Here is a 24,404-nt window from a genome sequence, read left to right as displayed (position 1 = left end):
AGTCAAGGGTGTAGTCTGCCTTTCGCCCGAAGACAGCTGGGTTAGGCTCCAGCAACCCCCACAACCCTTTCGAGGATGGTAGGGGGTCTGAATGAATGAATGAACATTACACACAAGAAGTGACCAAGTCATTGAAAAACAATTATAAAATATGAGGGCCGAGTGGTTAGCGCGTCGGCCCCACATTTCTGAGATTGAGGATTCGATCCCAGGTTTGGACCTTCCTGTGGGGAGTTTGCATGTTCTCCTTGCGTGAGTTTCAGCGTTGACAGCATAAACATTTTGACTGGGTAATCTGAAGTATTTTTTGTAATCTAATAATGCAAAAACAAGTAATTCAAGGTTTGTCAAAGTCAACATATAATGATGTACATTGCCATATTTTATTATTCCTTTGACATGGCTTTTACGTAACCTATTAAACTTTGTGACAAGCTTGTGAACATTTGCTTCAAATGTGTATTGTCTGACAGTATTGTTGTTGATCAATAACGCTGGGTTGCTCATCTGCTCATTCAGTACATTTTGGTTTAAAAATAAACCAAACATATGCACACTTAGACACGTACTATCATTAATCAATTATTCTTCCATCGGAAAGAAAATCTTTTATTTTGCTCAAATTTCCATTAAATTGATAAAATCCAAACAGCCCAAAGGAGAATCTTAGACTAGAAGCATATTTAGTTTCCCCCAAAATGAATATGTAACTAGTAATTTAAAGAACACTGTTTTAGAGCACAGAATTGAGAAAATGCTGATGTTAAAAAGGAATCTTATCTACAGGCTCTTACAAGACATTCAGCAAATGGTTGAAAAATATTCTAGGGGTTTCAAACATATAGCCTCAAGGCCAGTATTCAACTGTTAGGACTCTAATCAAGCCTGTGAGAATTGCTTTTGGCTAAGGAATCGGATTTGCAGGTTCAGTTTCCCCCTCAGTGTGTGATCGAATGGTCGCTCTGCAACTGACAGCGTACCAGTTCAGGGTGTTAAAAATGGATAGATTCCATGTACGCAAATTGAAACTTGCGGAAATCCTCCAGAAACACCTCTATGTGGAGGTAAGATCGGGGCAAAAAAATCTAACCCAGCCCGACCCGAGCCCGGAGAATTATAACGTGATTTGCAGACCCGAGCCCGACACGAACCATAAATTTAGTATTTTATTTGTGAGGACTCGGGAGTCGGGACTTGGGAGGAAGAGGGGTGATTTATGATAACAGCCTCGTAACGAAGTCTAAGTTAAACAAGACTGTATAAACATTTACATCTTTTATATGATAATATAGATGTTTGACAATTTCAACTGTTTAAATGCCTGCTCAGCTAGTCTTTTTGCTCGCAAAGCACCACATTGACTACATTCAGCGAAGCCAACGCAAGTTTCTCTAGCATATTCAACAATCAATTTGAACTTTTCCAAAATTCACTCTTACTGGTGCATGTTTAGTTTATCTCTAACTTTTTGCAGCGTTCACGTGACGTGCATTGAATCGTGCACGTGAATTGCAATTACATTACAGTGCCTTCTGTTTTATCCATAATTCCAAATTATTTTATAACAAGTATTCCTTAGTTTAGTATACACTTATTGTTTTAGTATACATTTTAAAAACATTTATTTATTTATTTAAAAAGTCTGCTCGAGAGACCACACATGGTTTAAGTAGTATACATTTTTTTTTTCCAGCAAGAGAGAAGATCGGACCGACCAAACCAGAAGTAATGATTGACATTTTAGGCCCGACCTGACCCGGTTCGGGCTCAGGCTAAAGATCTTACCTCTACCTCTATGGCTTGTTGAGTGAGTGTTGTTTATATAGCGATACGAGATGCAAACATGCACGCAAAAACAAGTTTGGGAAGTTACTTGGGGTATGTTTATCTAAAGGTTTTAGTGAAGTATACAAAGTATTTCAATTAAAATATCGCTGGAGATTGCTTGCTAATTGGCATGGTGCTAGAAAACTTTTACAATAAATATTACCAGCTAATTTAAGTTTCTGCCAAGGACTTTCCGTGAACATGAATGTGATTAATAAACATAGCTTATTTATTTGTTTGTGTTCATTTTATTTTGCTGACGTTTTCTGTAAAAGCAGCTAAAAAATACCTTGAGGACATATATTCTATCGTCTATTTAGAGATTAGCTCATTTTCTGTCAGACTAAGCATCAACATCTCAACAATGAGACAGTAAAAGAACAAAGTAACGGCACATTTTCAATAAAATATAGATGTTATTGCAGATTTTGGCAACAGGAGTGTGTATCGTCAACCATACGAATGACCATTTACATTTTGTTACATTCTGAAATTAATTATTTTCCAGGATTTGAAGTCACTTATTAATGTACTCAAGGACTAAAAAATAGAATAATTTGGATATGCCACCTTTGCATTGTGACCTTAACCGATATTTCTAGCTCACCTAGCGTTGGGCTTGGTGGTGAAAAGCGGTAGGAGGCCTTTAGGAATACAAGAGAAAATGGAAACTCATGGATTGTTCTTAAGAGGATTCAGGTGCTTAAAGGATTATATTTCTCAGCCTCTGTAAACACGGTCTGTATTTGATTGAGTGACAATTAGGCGAGAAGACTTGAGAATTGTCTCAGTTCTTAAAAAAATACAAACCAATAATTGCAACATATTCATTGAGCTATCCTATTTCTATAAATTTTACTGTATCTTTATGAGGTTTGAGGGGAGTCGGGTCCTTTCCCAGTTGAAATGTGCCGGCTCGTCACAGGACACATCAAAGCAGAGGAAAGACTCACTTTAAGTATGAATTGAACCTATCCTGACTGCAAATAAATGAGGGGAGTGACCCACGAAACTGAACTATCAGTGATTATTCACCAGTCCATTTTTTATACTGGTTACCCCCATCAGGTGAGGATTAACTAGAGCAGCCCCGTCACCAGACATTAGTCTTAAGTGCATATGAAATGCATGGGGACATTATTACTCTCTTCCTACATTTATAAAAAAACCCTACAGTATACAATATTCATTACCCCCATCCTTTACATGTTTCTTGTTAAACAGAATGGACTACAAGATCTTGTCTGTCTTATATATAATGCATAGCATATTGACTTCTGGTTATGCCCCTGTGTTAACCGGTGCGTAAAAAACTACCTTAGTTTTTTTCCCCCATCGATATAAATACAGTTGTACACGAAGAATAAATTAATGTTTGCTTTTGACAAAGCAAAAGTTAAGTTGAGCCCCATTGGGCATGTAAAAGGAAACATGTTCTTGTAAGGGGTGCTTCTGCTAGTTAATGGTCTCCCCCAAACCAGGAAGTGAGGTGAGAATAAGGACAAAAATGTGCTGGGCCTCAGCGTCGCAGTGGCTCTCGGTTCCTGGCAACACAGTTGTCGGCTGTGCCAGTTTTGGGCCACTTATGTCCTGGGGATTCTTTGAGCCCAGAAGAATGTCGAGGGGGAGATTTGGAAACCTTCCCCTGTTTGAGATGAATGGCTGATTTAAAAAAAAAACTTCCTAGCCTCTCCAACCTTCCTCCTTTAAACCCAAAGAAACAGAACGAGTAAGCATGAACAATCTGTTCTCCTCCCTATTGTTTCTAAATGTCATTATCTCAACATCCTCACAAATCATAGGTTCATTCCAGAAGGGTCTCCTTGAAGTACCCACATTACATTATGTACAGTAAATATTCATTAAACCATCCGTTATCTGCACATATAAAGTGGGTGCTGGAGTCTATCATAACATTGTAGAGGATTACCTCCGTTGTGCTCAAGTTCAAGTTTATGAGCAGCCAGAAGTAAATAATTGTAACTCAATTTCCGCAGCAAGATAGCCCCTTTGACCTCACCTTACAAGGCTCGTATTGTACATATCAAAATACTGAGGAAAGTTGATGTCCAGTATTTTAATGGAAATCACCCTTACAACTACCTATACTGTGATAATGTGAGGCTATGGTGGTCAGTTCACTGTGCCTAATCTACTTTAAATACTAGTAATATTTTTTTATTGAGGTGAATGACTAATGACAAACTGAACAAACACGAGTTTTGTCTCTATTTATATCATCCACCAAGAGCGTCATTACACTTTATAATTGGCGACTATTCAGCCCAAGCCTCACTGAACCTGTTTGGGAATAAGACAGACTGCTCTGTGCCTAGCTTGGCATTCTAGTGAGTTTGTGTCCTTGAAGACACGTCGATTTAATTTAACATAAAGTCACTTGAAAGGTCACGCCATGTGAAAGCACAATTTATTTTCTATCCAGGTCTTCCAATGCTGGTTTGTTGAATTGTATTGTGGAACACAACTGCTACATTCTAAGACCTGCTAAAAGTTATAGAAAATCATTCACTGAACATATTATCATTCCTATTATCATTTTTATTTTTAGTTTTCAGATCATTCCACTAGCTAGCATGCTGATGAGTTCCGCAGTCACACTGTATTTAAGTCGACAAGTCATCACCAGTTCAGTTAATGAGATTACTTGTGTTTTTCTGTTCCCACAATGCGACAATCCTTTAGTTATGCAAGGATTTCATTTCCACACAGAGATGTTTCGATGCGATATCTGAGTGTGTTGCATTTTAAAGGGAATGAGAGGCTGAGCGGCTTTGGGGAGCCCCGGTGGGCGAGTGGTAAACGCGTCGGCCTGACAATTCTGTTCTCCTCGGGCTCGCATACGTTTTCCCAGGGTACTCCGTTTCCTCGCACTTCCCAAAAACATGCATAGTAGGCTGGTTGAACACTCTAAATCGCTCCTAGGTATGAGTGAAAGCCTTAATTATAGTCTGGCCAACAATTCAGGGTGTACCCTAATACAATTTTGAAGAAACTAGTAGTGGCCAACCAAACACAATTACTTGCAGGATGTATTTATGTTGATTTGCAAATATTTATTAAAGGAAACACAACCTGCTCGCGTGTAATTATCCAGTGTAAATTAAAATGTCGCTTCTTGATACAGTTTTCACATTTGTTTGTAATACATCAAAGTATTATGCTGCCTAAAACTCTTCAAATGAGTGGTTTTCTGCATTTTTAAAAATTTTTTTCTTCCTTTACTTTTTATTACATCACACAGCAGCTTGTTAAGACAATAATTGTGAATGGAAAATAATGTTAGACAGTAACGAATAGCCTTACAAATTAACTAGGTTGTCTTCGTTCAAGTTTGGGATGCTCAGAGTGCAAGGCTTTGACTTCCTGTGTGACTAAAGAGTAACATCTTGCTGATGGCATATAGCTTACCCATTAAACAACAAAACACACGATCATACCACTGAGATAAAGATCATGAAACTTTCTTGCAGGTTTTCATGTTATCTTAAGTTCAATTTGCACAACAAACATAACCAGGACATTTCCACCCACTCTTCAGAGAAGATAGATTATGTTATGATTCACTTTCCTTCCGTGCAGTCAGTGTAGGTTCTTTTTACACCAATAATACTAGAAATGTACATTTTTAATTACCCGGAGTCAAGACTGGAAAACAATATGGAAATTTGTATGAATTTGCATCAGATTTAATAGTTGAAATTCAATTTCAACTAAATAAAAGTAATTAATTGATTAATAAAGGAGCCCAGTTGAATATGTGTGCACTTTGGACAAACTCACCATGTAACACAAGGGTGTCAGATTAAAAGAACCGGATTAAACAGCCCTGAATATTCCGTTTTTTTATAGATCTAAAACAATGTTTATTTTAGCTTTTTTAAATATATTTTTAGATTTTACAAAATGATTTTTGAACTAAAAACAGAAAAAAATGATTAAAAAATTACAAGTATTGATTTAAAAGGGGAAAATCAGGAAATTTAATATACATATATACTCTTCATTTTAATTTGATCCTAAAAACAGAAAGTCGGCACTCATGATTTACTTTCCCGGGCCACACAAAATGATGCGGCGGGCCAGATTTGGCCCCCCGGCCGCCACCTAGACACGTGATGTAACATTTGACAAAGCAAATACTCATGTTCCAACAAGTTTATGTAACAGGTGAATTTGAAACATATTGTCCAAATCAAATAGTATCTTTTGGCAAACATCCATAACCAGTGGAAAGTATTCACACACTGTGTTCACGACATTGATTGGTGAACTATGCTAAAGTCTAAGCCAAATGGTATAATTCACAATCTGCTATTGCTTGGGTATGCTAAATCTGATTGAGTGGGCATAACAATTATTCACACCTCTTATATTTATTGCCCAACTGTCATACTGTGCACTGTCAGTATAATGTGAACAGTGTAAACGTCTCATGAGACGTTGCCCTTTGCTACGGAAGCGTCTTCTGTGCCAGGCACACTTCAAATGTCAAATCGTGTCAAACGATATTGGACGGATTGGGATTAATTCTTGCTACTATGTTTCAAGTGATTAAGAGAAGTAAGTTTAAAAATGGAGGGAACAATTTTGACATCTTTTTGGAATTTGGAGAACAAATGCCCACACAGGCATAGGTGAAAAACCTCTAATCATTTTAGCCCACTGTCATTCCCACAAATAACGATAAAAAAGTAATTCATTTAGGAGATAATCTAACGTTCACAAGACACAAATTCGAAAAAAAATACTCCATGAAGTATTTAATTTTCGTTTTTGTTATACGTAATTTCTTTTTTGGAAGTTTGGAATTGAGGTCAGCACTCCACTAAGTTACATTTTCTTTGTAGTTTATTTATTATTGTAAGGCTGTGCACAGTCTGCAAACTGCACGAAAAAGTAAATAAATAAAATAAAACTGTGGTTGTTTTTTTGGCAATCTCCAAGACATATCTGACTGCGTACATTGTCAGGCAGTGCAATCAGGTTAATGAAGCCAGTGTTATAAGAGCGGCTTAACTCATGCATCTCTTCACTGCTATCTAGTGGACACAAAAAGCCAACAGACCTTGTGCTTAAGTGATAAAGGTTGTAAGGGCCCATGACTGACATGAAGTTGATAGCGCTCAAAGTCATAACTGACTTTACTAGACCCAAGTTTTTGAGAATACTGCTGCCAAAAATCAAAACTCACAACCACAGTAGGGCTTTTTGTGCTGGGCCAATATTCAACATCTTATACAACAACTACACACAAACAAAAACAGTATTGCTTGAATAATAAATATACAATCATCTTATTGTACTGTATTTGCCCTCAATAATTCCTTATATTTGAAAAACAAAATATAATGTATTACTTAATAATATCTTTGTGGAATAATACATTTGACCTTATCTGTTGTTGAACGTGCACTTCTATAACACATAAGGGAGTGGAAATAACAATATATTTTGGTTAAAACAAATGAGAATACTCAATGAAAAGTTCAGCTTTAGTGCAAATTTGAGACGACATTTTAGGCACTGTAATATGACAGTTGAGTCCAATATCTAACTTTAATTAATGTATAAATCAATACTTTTGTTGTGCTGCCTAGTATTCCACTTTAAAACTTGTCAGATGCAATATGCTGCTTTGCAAATTTATCCTCCTCGTTAAAGTCTTAGCGAATTAAAAATGATAATGCATATGCAATTAATCAGTTGAAAATTGCTACTCCTCAGCATATTTGAAAAAAAAAATCATATTTTTAACTGTGAAAATAAGAAGCCAATAATAATAATTAAAATTAATCGGCAGCACACTGCCACACTTGGGACTAGTCACTGGCCAACAACAGGGAAAAAGTAACAATCTAATAACTACTGTCATTTTTGTGAAATAGCTTTTACATGGTGATGTATTACCCACCCCATAACCCTGAATAATTAAGTTCATCAGGGCAGCTGGCACAAAACAGTGCCCCCTTATTTGGTGGCATAACAAATTTCATAAGCACAGCAGTCTCTACTTTACAAGGCATAAGCAACAAAACATATGCACTACAACGTACAATGTAGAAAGATTAGATTATAAAACTTCCTCAGAAAGATATTTTTGCATAATTCAAAATGTCATCTGCATTAATTAGTCCACGGGGCCTCAACGGACATTGCAGTGTTATTTTAGCCCAACCGGGGGCAGTGTTGTCTCATACGCTGCATGAAAAGAATACGGTTCTCACTGCAGTGGTTCACAACCATGTTGCTCTACACTGTGGCTAAAAAAAGGGACTCCTTTTCATTTTGGATTAGACTACAGATACTCCTCTTCTTTTACATACAGAATTTCATGGGCTGAGCTGGGCACCTAGAGCAACAAATAAAAACAGATCATGAGAACGGCATAGTATGGGAAACAACATTGCATGAGACCTGCAACTGTGATATAAAGTTTGAACTATTCATTTATTTTCCATACCTAGGGACAATTTAGAGTATTCGACCAGCCTGCCGTGAATATTTTTGGGATGTGGGAGGAAACCGGAGAACCGAGAGAAAACCCACGCAACAGGCAAACGCCACACGTAGAGGTCGGAACCCACTGCTGATTGAACCCTCAATATCAGAAAAGTGAGGCGGACGATCTAACCAATCAATTACAGTGCTGCCCTACATTTACTATATATTAAAATAACCTCACTATACAGTTTGAGAACTCTGATCCCATTTTGCATTCTTATTGGAAATAATTGTACTTTTTTTCATTAAAAAAAACAGCTTGTGTTCTTAATTTAATTCAGAAATTTCGCATATCACGTCTCCACATATCCTTACCGTTGAGGTGCAGGAGAATATTGGAAACAAAATCCAAATTTATTGGCAGTTCTTCACACATTTTACACAAGAGCCCAGTAGTGTATGTTGAGTTTACCTGGTTGACTCCTCCAACCACTAGAAGGCGATCTCTGATGACGATGGAGGAAGCTGAACATCGGGGAAATGTCATGGAAGCCAGTTGCTCCCACTTTTTCTTCACAGGATGAAAAGCCTCCACTGTGTCCAGAGCTGAAGGCTCATGACCTAATCAGATCACAAGATATATTAGGAAAATGTATAAAAACCTATTAAATTTTTCAAATTTCTGCATAAATTCATCATAAAATATGGTCTAATCATCATCAAAGGACAGGAAAAACACAGGAAAAAACATTCTTGAGTATTAGTCGCAGGCCTAGCCAAACTAAAGTGCGACCATTAGTCTGGAAAATACGGTATATTCAAATCAGCCTAACTTCCATTATTAATAAACCATTGTTTGGACCTACCTAGTCCACCGGCCACCACCATACGGCCACGCAACAAAGCTGCAACAAAGTCAGCTCTCTTTGTCTTCAAGTTCACGGTCTCATCCGACTTCAGCCAAATACCTATTTGATGACAAAGTACAAGATAAAAACTCATGGTGATGTGATAAATAACATAAAGCCCAATTTAAGTGAAAATAAAAACATTGAATTTTGATGCTAAATAATAATATATTGACAAATGGTAAAAACACTTTACTTTACACACCATTTCAATGGCCAATGCACTTTATACAAGCTCACATTCACCCATTTACACAGTTGTTGCTGTCATAGCAGGCTTGCCATGCAAACTAGGAGTAATTTGGGGTCCTTTGTCCTGCCCAAGGAAATTATGCTCGATACACTCATCAATGAGATGATGTTTTTCGACCTTCTCCATGTTTAATCTCATTCTCATTTAGTGTATTGTGTGTTATTTTCTTTTGATTTTCCACTGTATGTACACCAGATGGAGGGAGTCTCATTATTTGTCATGAAGGCAAAATGTAAAAAACAAATACTGAATGACAGCAGATTGGATGACCAGATCCACTTGCAATGAAAGATATTGCCAAAGATAGATGATATAGCCATCTGCTTTGTGATCTTATAATTCAGACAGCCCCTCGTTGCCCGATTCCCATCTGCAGCTCATCTCCAATCTCATCTATTCTGAAATAGGAAAAGCAGGTGATAGTGCATTCCCAATGTGTGTAAGTGGACATATTGATATCAGAAATTGTATGTGTGTGTTTGAAGCAGAGGTATTTGCTACTCTGCCTTTAACCTCGTCTTTTGAAAATAATCATAAAAAAAAAGAAACAGTAATGGGTGGTCAAAATGTATTGTGAATGGTAAAAAAAAAACCTACAATGTAAAGCATTGCATTCATATTGAACAGATTCATTCACACATTTGTCAACCATTCTATGTTCAATATTAAAAGCTTATTTTCAGAGATCTGCGCAATATACAGCTCAACATCATTCAAGCTTGTTGGCAGCCGCTGTAGAACCAATATTTACTGCAATTGGTAATGTCAATCAAAACAAATTGAACAGGTGCCAGAGTAGACACTAGTAATATCATCTTCAACTTTTTTTTTTAATATACTAGGCAACATTGAGCTTGAAATGCGCTTTTACCATCAAGTATGGCTCAGGTGCCCTTGGCTAATTTAAAGGTATTGCATGGAATATCAGTAAATTTGACAGCATTCCACATAATATAATATTGATGTAATATTGGAATGCAGTGCTTTTCATTATCAGCCGGTTAGTTAACTCCAATTTGGGTTTGCGGTTTGCCCATCGGCAATGACTTTGTTTAATCAAAGTTGAAAGTAGACACATGGATGACTATTTCTGTAAATACTCTATACACTGGAATGTTATCTGAATCCACACACACAAGGTTGGAGCCACCACACAATGTTTTCACTTTCCACTCTTATGAGATATAGTTCTTCGTCAAGTAATTGTTTATAAGAGCATATTGATCTTCTTTCCCCATCCTGATGCTTCTCATAAAGTACCTCAATGCTATTGACCAAGGGTGTCAAACTCGGGTTGGTTCGCGGGCCACATTAAAGTCAACTTGATTTCATGGACCATTTTAGATATAATATTTACTTTTTTTTAAATAAATTGATTAAAAGAACTGTATTAAAAGCCCTGGATATTCAGTTTTTATAGATCTAAAACAAAGTCTATTTTAGCTTTTTTAATATATTTTTAGATTTTACAAAATGATTTTTGAACTAAAAACAGAAAAAATTGATTAAAAAATTACAATTATTGATTTAAAAGGGGGAAAATCAGGAAATGTAATATACATCTATACTCTTCATTTTAATTTTATCCTAAAACAGAAAGTCGGCACTCATGATTTACTTTCCCGGGCCACACAAAATGATCCAGCGGGCCAGATTTGGCACCCGGGCCGCCACTTTGACACATGCTCTTGACTGTCCTAACAAATTTGATAAAGCTAAAACAAATATCTAAATTTTATTGTAGTAGATCACCATTACCTTGATTGCAGTCAAAAATGTTGACGTTCTTGGTAAACTTGGAGCTTTGATGTCCGCCTCCTTGGCGCAGACCTCCCAGCAAACACAGCCTCCCCCCTGCACTGTCCCATAACACACCCGCATAGGAGCGTTTACATGACAACATTGGAAGCGTTGTCCACGAGCGGGTCTCAGTGTCATACATCTCAAATGCTTTTACAGGGCGCTTGCACTGGCGGCCACCTAAAAGACAATAGATCATTGATGAACTTGTTCAATCATTGCCGTATAATAACTGTGGGAATTAATATGCAAATGTGAGGAGTCAAATAATTAGTAAAACCTGGGACAGTCCCATTTTTCATGGTGTACACATTGCCTGGAGTAGAACTCTTATCATTAGTACTAGGAAGTACCTGCTACATAAAGTTTGTTATCCAATAAATGTGTATTGGCATCATAGCGTGGAGTGGGCATGGGAGGAAGTAGAGCCCACACATCCTTCCGAAAGTCATACTGTTGAAGGATATTACGAGGGAGCAAGTCAGCACCCATTCCACCCACAGCAAGAGCACGTCCATCTACAGACAAACATAGATGCATGCTAGTAAGTGAGATTATCTGCTATATTTAAAAGTACTTTCTGTTACTAAATAAGAGCACTTTCATTCTTATAGTGAAAATTGCAACTTCCTCATTTCATTTCTTCCACTACAGGGTGCAATCAAGCTATGCCTCCCAGTTATAAACACGTGCCCGAATCAGATGTTCACTCTGTGTTTCTGTTATTTTGTCAGTATGTAAAATGCATTGCAATTTGGACATCCACGTCAAAATTGCGAGACGCAATGTTGTTTAGGGGGAAAACGATATTTTCTCCTTGTTGTGTTCAATTTATTTCATTTCAAGTTCAAAACGACAAAATATGTACCAAAATTCAGACCATAAACAAGACCGTTTAAGTCTGCCAGCTAATTACCCATTGCTCCCATGTATGTGTATGTGTACCTAATTGCTTAACGTCTCTGCGTGACCACCCGGGGGAAACTCAGTGTGGATTATGAAACCCTTAAGCCTTCTGCTTTTGAAATGGATAATTGATAGTTTGTTCTTTGATGTAATGCTCTGCTGATGCTTCTCTTCAAATTTGTGAAAGCATTTTTCAATTCACTGGACTTTGTTTTCTGCACAAGACAACCTGACAAGACTGTGATACACCAAGCAGTGTGATTACCACATTGTATTACACAACTTGTATTCCTTTTGAAAACACAAACCTCATTATCTAGGGATTCATTATCTGATTTCTAGAAAATATTTCTTCGATAAATGGCATCATTTTGTCAATTGAGTGAGTGACTGTACTTTAAATTACCCAGTTTGTTTTCATTTAGCACTATCGATAATTTTGTCAGATCATTTGTCTTTGAATTAAGTGAAGTTTAGTCTGAAGATAAAGCACCCAGCAATGGATTGAAAATATGGTAAGAAAAATGTTAGTCCACACAATAAAAATTATTACCTGCGTGTATATAGATTCAAAGCACAAATTAAAACTTTGATCCTCAACAATTAATCAATATTGCTGTCAGGATTTTACAAGGCCAATGCAATACTATTTAAAATCCCTTTTGCCCACTGTTTCAAGAATAAAAAGGGTAAAAAAGATTGTCCAACAAAAACAAAAACTTTTATTAAAAAAAGAAGTCACTGTATCTCCTGATCTACCTAAAACAAAAAAAAATATATATATATATATATATATATATATATATATATATATATATATATATGTATATATGTACATATATATATATATATTTATTAACTTATTTATTACCTATTTATTTATGTCTAAAATGTATTTTCCTGCGTCTGTATTCTCACCCTCTTGCTACTGTGACAATGAAATTTCCCGAATACGGGATGAATAAAGTTATCTAATCTAATCTAATTTAATGCAACAGTAAGCATTTTAAGGAGGTTTTTCACATTTGACATGACCTCAACATAATATCAAATTCTCCTAAATTTACATGCATTTTCATTCCAAATGGGGCATCATTTTGAAGGGAACTAAAAAGGCTTTGCAAAACTTTATTTTCAATCCGTACCTTTTACAGTGATGGACACACCCATCAGAGCTTCCCGCAAGGCACTTTTCTTCCTCCACCTTCCTTCCTCTGTGTTATATATTTCCACCACCTTCAATGGTCTCTGGTCTTCACCTACTCCTCCCACAACTAGGATCTGCTTTCCAAGGGCTGCTACAGCAGCTCCAGCACGTGGAGTAGGCATAGAGGGCAGGCCTATCCATCGGTCCCCCTTGAAACAATAACGGGCAGTCACATAACTGTGAATAATGCATTCCATTGAGTCTTTAATCAGATTTTACCATAAAATCTGTAATTATTATTTGAATGCTATTAGCAAAATAGGCCTGTTTTCTTATGTACCTCTGGGGAATATAGTTCCACGGTGGGGCACGGCTTCCCTGCAGCGTCACAGCCTCCCAGCATGTACATCTGCCCTCCCACATCTGATAAAGCGTGGTAGACACGACCACTGGGTAGTCGTGCTAGACTTTGCCAGTGAAACTCTTGGGCTGAAGGCACAGCCATGGCCTCAACAGTCTAACAAAGGAGTCAGAGGGAAAAAAGAAGAGACTGACTTATAGAGATTTAGAGCATGGATTGATAAAAGAAGGAACAGAGCTCAGAGACGGAGAAGGCCCCAGTGGAGGAGATTTAGAGTAGTAGTGACAGTAAGTGGTGGGTTTATTATATTAAGACAGGACAAATCCCAGCTCCCACTCCTAGGTTGAATCCACTATTTTAACGTGGGCCAGAAAGTAAAGAAAGGGAAAAAATACTTGCACGCAATATTGAAGCAGTAAATATTAAAGTAAAGTAATTTTAATTTTGACACTCTCTATTGATTGTAAATAGTAATATCATATTTCTTAATTCAAAGACGGTTCATTTTCAAATATATACGCTAAAGTGAGAAATAGCATGAAGGTGCCTTGAGAGTGGGATATGGGTCAGCAGCTACACTTTGCTCAAAAGTGTTCAACTGTAATTAGTCTCAACAGGCAGTCTTCAATGAGAAGTTATAATATTGCATGATTCCTTCTTCTAGAATAATGAGAATTTGCATGGGAATTATCTGCTGCCCTCCCCTGGAGTTGCTAATGTTCATTATGTCATTTACATATCGGAGATCGAAAGGGGGAAAAGCTCCAGCACACCTGTTTCTGTGTCTGTGTCTCATGATGGGAATTAGCAAGATGGATCCATAAGTGGTTTTTAGACCCATTTTATGTTTATCCATTAATTGAATTTTTGACTCAATGCTAAAAAGATACACTTCGCTTTTGATACATCTTAAATATTATGTTTAGGTCAAAAATTTTATGCCAAGACTTCAACACATAAACTATTCAACATGTACTATGTACAATAAACCCACATGTGTACTATGTACAATAAACCCACATTTCCCACATGGAAAATAAACCAAGCATTTTGTTTTTACACAAAAGAAATAATACATTTACCTTATGTGTAAGATCCAACTACCAAAAATGAGAATATACTACATTTGAAGAAGAGTCAGATGAGCCTGAACATTATTATATGTGAAAATATGGAAAAAGATTTGGCAGAACACTTTAAATCTATTTCTTGCCCTAGGAGATGCAATTAACCTGGCAAGAAAGAAGGTGATATTGGAACATGAAATATAATATGATTGAAAATGCTTTTCCACTCAATGTTTTTTTAAGTGCAACCACAGTTGTAAAAAAGCTCAAAACTCAAAACTAATAAATAAACAACTAAGACTTATCGACACCTCCGAAAAAATAAAACAAAATACGTAGCAGCTTTGCGTTAACTTTCTAAAATCTGTTAAAGAATTAAATTTGCATCGTATTACAGATATATAAAAGTATGCTCCAATCACACTGCTTATGATTTATGTGAGTTCCAGAGATGCAGACACTTCAAATGTTTGACTAAATTTGGCAGTGTCCTGTTGTTAGTTCTGGAAAATTTCACAGTGTTGAAAAAAGGAAAAGGGGGGAAAAAGAAAGATAAAAATAGAAAAGAACAAGCAGTCTTGTTGGTTTGCACTGAATCTGTGCCTTGATGGACTGAATACCGATTAGAATGGTGACTTGACTGAGTGAGGTTTCTGATAAGACCTTAGTGATTTCTTTTTCTTTTATTCTTTTCTTATTCTTTTTTTCCAGTGACTGTCACGGCTGTCTTGGGAACAATATCTGTCATCATCAATCATCTACATGGAAAAGAGATTGCCATAGGAATACAGTTTACATTCTAAATGAGACACTTGACAGTAGGATGTACCTTAAGAGTTCCAACTTTTTCCTCCAAGGTGAACTAATAAAATCACCACTCTAAGATTTTGCATTGCAACTTGGTAGTTTGATGTAATACAGAGGGTAATGAAAATAATATAGTAGTTTATTATAGGTCTTGCATCCAGTTCATCCTATCTGGGCTCAACAGTGTTTCTTAAGTAGCTTTACTATGACTAAAAAATAACTAACAGTCATTAAGGCTTCTCGTGGACATTTAAATCAATATAAAACATTCTCCATGTGAATTATAATTTAAGAAAAACTTAACTAAAGAGATCTCAGGTCAATTCTGTTGTGAGTGGTAGATACCGCATTGCAAACATGAACGCATGTTAACCAAGCGGCTGTCAGGCTCCACAGTCAATGAAGTTTGTATATCAACTTTAGGCATTGTGTTTGTTTTTGAATCTATTTGGAGTAGCGGCGTGCCAAGCTATTTATTCAACGACACAATCACCCGAAAGCAAACAGCCCACGAGTAAGTATCATTATGCGTGAGAGAGAGAGAGCCTACTCACTGGCCGCTTCTGTCGGCTATCGTTTGGCGTGTGTTGCTAGCCTTTCCGCTCCTCTTTTCTTTCGATGGCGATCGATGGAGATGAGAGTGGGTGCAAGGGGGAGCTGCTGCTTGGAGAGGACGCAAAATGAAAAGCCACGAGACGCTGTAGCTCCCCCAGTTGTACCACGGAGTGCTCGGCGGAGAATCGTGTTGTGACAGAGTCAGAGCTCCGCCTGAAATATCGCTACTATGTGGGTCACAGATGAACTATTTATCTTGGGTTTACAAGGCACACATTTAAAGTCATATCGTATACGGATATGCAGCTAATGTTTATAGTCAAGGACTGCTCAGTAATCGGCATGCTAATGTCTTGAAATGTTTTTGCTTACAGGGGCAGTGTTGTATAGTTATACAACGTACATCTCATCTCATTTTCTGAACTGCTTTATCCTCACTAGGGTCGCGGGGGGTTGCTGGAGCCTATCCCTGCTGACACCCTGAATTGGTGGCTAGCCAAACACAGGGCACAAGGAGACAAACAAAAAAATCACGCTCACACTCATACCTAGGGGCAATTTACAGTGTCCAATTAGCCCAGGGGTAGGGAACCTATGGCTCGGGCCCACATGTGGCTCTTTTGATGGGTGCGTATGGCTCTCCGCTAAACTGTGAGCTAAAATCTGGACACTACTCTCGCTTTAATCTTCAATTTTTTAATGAAACCTTTCTGCATGCATGCATCCCATTGATTAGCAACAGGGTAACAATTTTGTCAAAATAATTCCGAGACTTTTTCTACTTTGAAAGCGATGAAATGACTAAAAATGCACGCGTTTTCATGTATTTTTACTTTTAGTAAATTCTGAGAATGGCTCTCACTGAATCACAATTGAAAATATGAATTGTTTATGGCTCTTTCTGTCAAAAAGGTTCCCGACCCCTGAATTAGCCTATTATGCTTATTTTTGGAATGTGGGAGGAAACCGGAGTACCCGGAGAAAACCCACACCGGCCCAGGGAGAACATCAAACATACATTCCTGAATGAAATATGCCCGTTGAATGGCCTGCAGTTTTAATTATACTGCTGCATGCAGGATGTCACATTCACAGTTCAAATATATTGACAAATCATAAACCATTTACTAAACAAACCTCTCTTGTATATACTATTCTAACATTTTTCTTTCTTTTTTAGGTGTGAGAGTGAGATACAGCATGCAGGATGTGAGTATATGACCACACCTTCCAAAACACCTTAACTATTAACAATTGGGCAAACATCCTTGAATAAAATAATTTATAGCCAAAAAAAAAGAAAATTTTCTTTGTCAGCCCTGCCACAATACTTTGGTCCAGGTGTTCTAAAGGGGCTAATTCTGGTGTTTGTGTTTCTGTTGCAGGTACTCCATTCATTTACAGCCCCCAACGTATGGGTTTCTTGCTCAACGATACTGGATTGCTGGTCAGCAGTGTCCCGTCAATGGAAGCCCTAAGGTCAGTTCAAGTTCTGCCAAGGGTCCGCTGAATTTCTAGTGTTGCGTACACAGTTACAGACGTCAGCTGCTGTACATGCCAATACTAAAATCAAATTATGAAAGCGATACTTCCCACATTCACAAAGCCTCGGTGACATGATAGATGAGTTCTTTAGATAGGGAAAACATCTGGACAAAATATCATCCACGTTGCAATAAGTTACGATGACATTAAGCATTTGATGGGCGTGTTTTACCTCAATTGGTAATCACGCATGCGTATCGAAAGGGGCAGCCTGTATTCAATTCCTGACACTCTTTAATTTACAGACTGTCTCTATACAGTTTGACACACAACACCACAACACACATTGGCTTTTTGTCATACCCAAAATCCCAACATGAGTAAGAAACAACTAGATTATTATTTACTATCATCCCTGTACATCATTTTCCGAGCTGTTACAGAGATACTCCGCCTTACTTTGTAATTGAAACCCAGCCAGTATTATTATGCCCTAGAAATCCTTGCTCTAAAAAAATGTGAGTGCTTATTTGCTGTCAACACCGCTTTTCCCCCCTCTGGGGACCTAGCCTGATTATGGCACCATCATTCTCCCTCTTATACTGCTCAACACAAACACACAGTGTTCTCTTGATACACATAACCATTTTGCTCTTCCTTGAATATGTTTTTAAGACCAGTTAGAGAGATGTTATATTAGAGCCTCAAATTTCCTGCAACTCAAATGATGGTGTTTGAATCTGTATTGCATGAGATAAAGTAAACCTGCCACACAATATTTTTGGGATGTAGGAGGAAAGCAGAGTACCCGTAGAAAACCCAGGTAGGCTTGGGAGAACATGCAAACTCCACATAGGAAGGTCGCAAGCCAACAGGTTTTAAACCCTCGATCCCAAAACTGTGAGGCGAACGCGATTACCGAGGTGCCTCTGATCACTGCTCTAGAAGTTAAAGAGATCTTAATTCTTTTAGTGAAATCGACTTTGGCTTACTCTCTCCATAGTACAGATTTTTTTGGTATTCTGTAGAGTATGATGTACTGAAATAATTTTACTGAACAAAGTGAGCCCCAGGCATTGCCTCTCTTCTCACCCTCTATGCAATCCACATGCCTTTTTTTGCTTTGATCACATGGGCTGAGGAAATACACGAGAGCTCAACTTCAATCATCCAGTAGAGGTTCCCCTGTGAAGTAATCTGTTGTAGTGTTCTGTCTTGATGTTATAGGACTGTTGTATGATAATTTGTTATGGAGTTGGATGGAGGTGGGTGAAGGAAGCTTGCGAGTCAAAGGAGCCCTTTGAAGTTTGAAAGAATTATAAGGATGTCCAAAATTAGAATATGCATAACATATTCTGCAATATGTGTAGTTTCAGGAAGGAAACAATGTATTCCATCTTTGACCTTCAAAACAGTATTTTTCAATCCTTAAGAAATCTGTTGGAGAGTTAAGGGCCAAAATATTCTCAGAGTTTAAAAGACTGCACCTCTGTTAAAGTGTGCAAAATATTTTATGTGCTTAAAAGTTAAATGACGTACTGTAATTCTCAATATTTGAAAGAAAAAACAGCCCAAGACTCTTGCCTTAATAATTTTGACTCTGAAAACTAAAACAAACACTATAATTTTTAAATTAAGAGGCACCATATTTTTTTTCCATATATAAACCACACTGGAATACAATCCACCAGTCTCCAAATTGTACTATTGGGTATTTCCGCAAAAAGACACACAGTTTATTAGCCTGTAAAATCCACAAATAAGACACTGGACTATAAATGACATGGTCTAAAGCAGGTGAAGGTATTACGGTTTATACTCCAAAAATTGCAGCTATTCTCAGAATTTAATTAAAATTCACAATTCATTCCTTGACTCCAATGTTTACTTTAAAATAAAACAGGCACAGTCATTCAAAGTTCTCTGTGTTAGAAACTTTTGAATATGTTCCCTGTATCATTTGCTATGTAAAACAATTATTACTTATAATTCAGTTTCAAACCCAAGCATCCACCCTCTGACACCACCACGCATACACCCCTTTCCTTGCTTCCTATACACACATGGTCTTATCGCAAATTCACTGAGGTGTTCATTTGTAATACCTCCCTCAACCACCCTGGTGGGTGTTATGGTAATCCCAGAAAGCTGAGAGAACCCCATCATGGGATTTCACGCTATCTTCCCACATCTCATTTCCACACTACCTTCCTTGTTCACTCACCTCTACTTATACCTTACAATCCTGACCTTCCTATATAGAACTACATCTGACATTTCTTCTTAGAAGTCATTTTATGAACTTCAGTTTGTTTGGTATGAACTAATTACAAAAACTAGTAAAAAGACGGAGAGGTGAACAGAGTGCATTTTAATCACTAAATCCGATTGTGTAGCTGTAGAGTAGACGTACGTATGCAGCACACACAGACAATAGGTTGTAAAGGTTATTCCGAAGAAGACAATAGGGAGGTAACACTTTGATAAATTATGGTAAGTTACTATTAATTAGACTCTTTTTAAGAAGGCTCACACTTTTCCCGACCTCATTTCCTTTACCTAAACACAAACACATGCCCGAACATGAGTACACTCACATGTGCGCACCTCTATACTATACATAGAAATATGAGCTCTTTAAATGTGTCCTCTTGATGAAGAGGTGCAGCTGCTACTATTGTGCCTGTTGGCCCCCTACTTCACCAATTTGATGGCACTAATTTCCTCAGACCAGGCTTCCACGTGCCAGCCTCTGATTGCACACTGGGAGTAAATCTACAGATGTATTCATATGTAAAATAGGATTGTTTGGGTTGACACAATGGAGATAAGTGACTTGTGACAGCAGTGTGATATTTTGTTATTGTCACTGCAAAATATCATAATTAAAAAAGTTAAATTTCCATAAAATACAAAGTAATGGTGTCCAACTTCCGGGCCGTGGTCAGAAATCACAGGATTTTATTTTTACACGGTCACATTGATCATAGAAAGAGTGAGTGTTCTCCTGGAGAAGTAATACCTGTCTATATCGTATGATTACATTCTTTGACATCTGTGGTTGCAGAAAGAATATCTGAATATTGATGTTTGATTAAATGTTTACGCATATAAAAATGTTGAGTTTCAACTCACTGTAACACAACGCATACCAACGCATTTTTATGCATACACTTACAAGGCAGAGGGACAAGTGTACGTACTTTCCTTTGGAAAAGTTTCTACTTTGGTTTGCAAAATGTAGTGAGGCAATCAGAAGTTTTCATTATTTCAAGATGGATGTGGAAACATATGTAAATATAAAATCGTGTCTACTTCATTCTTGATTCATGCTAATAAGATGAACTGATAATGGAATGGATGGAGCAAGTTGGCAATCCACTGAGATTTGCACATATGTAAATGAAAATGATTCATAGCAGTGTTAAAATTGAACTCTTGGCACCAAGATAATCATCAGTAAATGTAATACTTGCCATGAATGTGGACTGCGAAACAATATTAGTTGAATACCACTGATTATCAAGTTTTCCTTGTTGCATTGGCAGATTATTTTCTTGTTCTAATCAAAAGTACTTATTTATTTATTTAACTTCCACTTTTAATTTCACTTGGAATGAGCTTGTGATGACAATTTTTCAGCATTCTTGCAGCAGATGAGGTTTCTACTGCTTTTTGAAGGTAGCATTGGAATGATTCAGAGCATCTTCATTACTTTTGTCGGCTCTCTTGTTGCCATAGCAACCTTCCTGAGCTGATAGATGAGAAGCAGGAGAGCCAACCTCCTACATTGTTTGGAAAACATGTACACATTAAAACAAGAAGCACAAACGAAGCACATCTATGCGTAATTGTGAGGCGTACACATTGTACGTACATTCTTGAGAAGAAATAAGGCATCATAGGCCAGGCTCTTGTCCCAGATTGCTGTATATAAATAGGCCATTATAGAAAAAGTGGAACACAAGGAGTCACCTATGAAAACTGTTTTCTCTCGAGTCTCACTTTTTACTTGTCACTTGCTGAGGGGAGGTCAAGTATGTGTGTGTCTATCAGAGGAAATAGAATAGTTGGAGGAATATCATACACATTTATCAGGAGATACACGTTTACTCCTTAATGCCAATAAATGGATATGAGATATTCATTGCAAAAAAAGTAAAATGTCTTGGTATATCTGTTTCTCTATCGACACCAGTTTTTATAGAGAAGGTTCTAGACCAGGGGTGGCCAAGTCCGGTCCTCGAGAGCCCCTATCCAGTCAGTTTTCCATGTCTCCCTCCTGTACCACACGTGAATCAAATAATCGGGATCGGTTTGAAGCTTCTGGATGGCTTGCTGATGAGTTGATCATTTGATTCAGGTGTGGTAGAGGAGGGAGATATGGAAAACAGACTGGATAGGGGCTCTCGAGGACCGCACCTGTTCTAGACCATGGGAATTTATTGTTTACACTTTGCTGCGGCGAGCATTTTTCCGCTGAGTACCATCCCGTGGCGCGTTGCTAATTTGCATAGGGACATAAACTTTGGCTCGGTCCTTAGTCAGGGTGTTTAAAGAGAAGAATCCTTTTTTTAAATCTTGATTGCATTTTGGCCTGGAAGGCTTTACAATTGGATTTCTAAAAGGACTATTTTTTGTCTCTGGTTCTCATTTATTATGCATCTTTGTTCCATGTTTCATTTATTATTCATATTGTCGTTTGTTTTGTTGTATGTCTTTCCTGTAGAATAAAGTAAACCTGCTACAGAATTTCGGCTACTCTTGTTGCAGTAAATGATTTTCCATTACATTTTCAATAATCTTCCAGTGGTAAAATTTGCACACGCATACTAAATGGATGCTGAGTTGTTTCTTTGTTAATCTGAACGTCTTTCCCGGAGGTTCCTTTTTTAATTTTTTTATTTTTTAAAGCTGTTTTATTTTACAACTCACCTCCTGGTTTTCCACATTACTTTTGTTAATGTTATTACTGGCATGTTAATGGGGAGCCTCATTGCTCACAATTCACTTTCTTGTTGGGATTTACATTCATGTTTATTTTTTTTGTCGTCATGATTTCGTTTTTTATTGTTTGGGCTTGTAACTACAGTTGCTGGTTTGTACATCCCTACCCGCTTCTCAATATAAGTATTGATGGACAAAATATAATATATGATTCAGATACATCTTAGGCCAGCAGAGAAGGGCTTGAAGGCCCTGACGGCACACCAATGGTATATTGTATTTTTTATTTGATCTGTACATGAGCTTTATTGCCGTGGGATTGTGACAGGTGCAGTACTATTAATTACCATCAAGAGTCACTACTACATCAGTAACTAAGAATGCATGAGATGAGTGTTTGACACCTTTGGGAACCATGTGAGTTCCCTCTTCACAGCTGAAGTCAATCAAAAGAGATTTGAAAATATTAGTCTTTGAATCATTAGTTTAACTTCAGTTCAATGTCTCAATTTTTTTTCTCAAATCAGAACAGATGTCAATGGATTGACAAAACTAAACATAAAACAGTGAATTAATTAGTGTTGCTTCTTTTTTCATAAAACAACATATTGTAAATTAATATGAATATTATGTATCTAAATATAAAATATTCAGTTTATTAATTTAGACTTAGAAAATAGTAAACCAGTAAAACCAGTCTGTTCCAACTCAGGACCATGTTCTCAGATCCCATATTTTTAAGTGTTCACGATTGCGAACAAATAAAATAAAAACTCATAAAAATCTGAGATCATGGAACTTACAACATATTTTGAGCAACTCAAAGGCTACGTTTTAGAAAAGAAATCAAATTCAAATTGAACTTTTATTTTAGGGGCTCTATGACTTCAAACATTCTGACATCATTTCTATTTCTGTGATTCCAGATAGGTTCTAAACAGGGGAGTGGATTTGTAAAGGCATGCACCATTAGGACCAATTGATCTGAAAAACCTTCCTGCTTTTTGTGCATGCAGGTTTCATTGTAAATGTCTACAGGCTCATTCAAAGCAAGTTGAAACACTTACTCAAAGGAGCTTGCGTGTTGTGCAACTAGGAAGACTATCTTTGAATAGGTGAATTGAATTTTGCAGCCACAAAGCCGACTCCCCAAGAGTCTTTTGGGGAGAAAAAAAAACCCTGCTTTGTTAAGATAAAGCTTTTCTAAAGCTCCAGAGTTTTCATTATTTTCATCTCACCTTTTCTGCTCCACCCTCCCCCGTCTCCTTTTGTAAGGTAATGGATGTAGGAAGAACATTAATCAATATACTATTCATTTAACAGGTGTGTCTTTGGGAAGGCATTTGTGCACAAAGACTAAACTGCTGTTGTCCTTTTCCATAATATTAGACAGTCCTTTATTAATATTGAAGCATTATTTTGCATTTACGGTGACAATGACAGATATCAGAATCCTGTTTGTTTTCGATTTTCCAATTTGTCCTCATAAATGATAGAAAAGATTGAGATAGCAAATATTTACAACCGTTTCAGATCACCAAATGGACCACTACAAATGTTCCTATTGAAAATATTAATTGTTATTTTTCCAAACTTAACACTGTGCTGTTTTTCTAAGCCATAAATATGTGATCACTCTAGTCTAGAAGGTAAGAGATATACGTACTGGCAGACATAATTCAATATCCACATAGGGGCGTCATCTGTGCTGGCTCCTCACTGTTTCAATTTTCTTCAAGGTTTCCTTTCAAATCATGAGATGAATTGCACAGTTCTCCCTCTCTGTCAATTCATTGCCTACAATAGGTGTGGTGAAAAAATATAACAAAGATGTACAAAAGTTCACATATGTATAAAATGACTTTGGGCAATGCAGCCA

General features: G+C 37.2%; 2 protein-coding genes across 3 annotated transcripts in view; one reads left to right on the top strand and one right to left on the bottom strand.

Moving 5' to 3' along the window:
* Positions 1 to 6,680: 6,680 nt before the first annotated feature.
* On the bottom strand, positions 6,681 to 16,321 carry klhdc8a (kelch domain containing 8A). Its single transcript, XM_077602540.1, has 8 exons — positions 16,093 to 16,321; positions 13,644 to 13,820; positions 13,302 to 13,512; positions 11,604 to 11,768; positions 11,209 to 11,430; positions 9,156 to 9,257; positions 8,762 to 8,910; positions 6,681 to 8,197 (listed from the first exon to the last, which is right to left on the bottom strand). The coding sequence occupies exons 2-8, from the start codon at positions 13,806 to 13,808 to the stop codon at positions 8,144 to 8,146; spliced, it is 1,068 nt and encodes a 355-aa protein (XP_077458666.1). The 5' UTR covers positions 13,809 to 13,820; positions 16,093 to 16,321; the 3' UTR covers positions 6,681 to 8,143.
* The window catches only part of LOC144075490 (uncharacterized), a 64,684-nt gene continuing 56,156 nt past the window's right edge, over positions 15,877 to 24,404 (top strand). For both annotated transcript variants that reach the window (XM_077602554.1, XM_077602555.1), the window contains exons 1-3: positions 15,877 to 16,052; positions 17,274 to 17,302; positions 17,479 to 17,572. In XM_077602554.1, coding sequence (XP_077458680.1) covers positions 15,904 to 16,052; positions 17,274 to 17,302; positions 17,479 to 17,572 — 272 coding nt within the window. In that variant the 5' untranslated portion in view covers positions 15,877 to 15,903. The remainder of the gene's footprint in view (positions 16,053 to 17,273; positions 17,303 to 17,478; positions 17,573 to 24,404) is intronic.

The sequence above is a fragment of the Stigmatopora argus genome, chromosome 6 (assembly GCF_051989625.1).
Source record: "Stigmatopora argus isolate UIUO_Sarg chromosome 6, RoL_Sarg_1.0, whole genome shotgun sequence".
In the NCBI taxonomy this organism is placed as follows: domain Eukaryota; kingdom Metazoa; phylum Chordata; class Actinopteri; order Syngnathiformes; family Syngnathidae; genus Stigmatopora; species Stigmatopora argus.
This window is presented reverse-complemented; position numbering and strand designations above follow the sequence as displayed.

Excerpts from the sequence above, each read along its gene's own strand:
- klhdc8a (XM_077602540.1), bottom strand. The coding sequence starts at position 13,808 with ATGGCTGTGCCTTCAGCCCAAGAGTTTCACTGGCAAAGTCTAGCACGA. Across the intron at positions 13,513-13,643 it reads TGGAACTATATTCCCCAGAG|GGGGACCGATGGATAGGCCT; the intron begins GTACATAAGAAA and ends TATTGTTTCAAG. Across the intron at positions 8,198-8,761 it reads TGGTTGGAGGAGTCAACCAG|GTGCCCAGCTCAGCCCATGA; the intron begins GTAAACTCAACA and ends TTGTTGCTCTAG.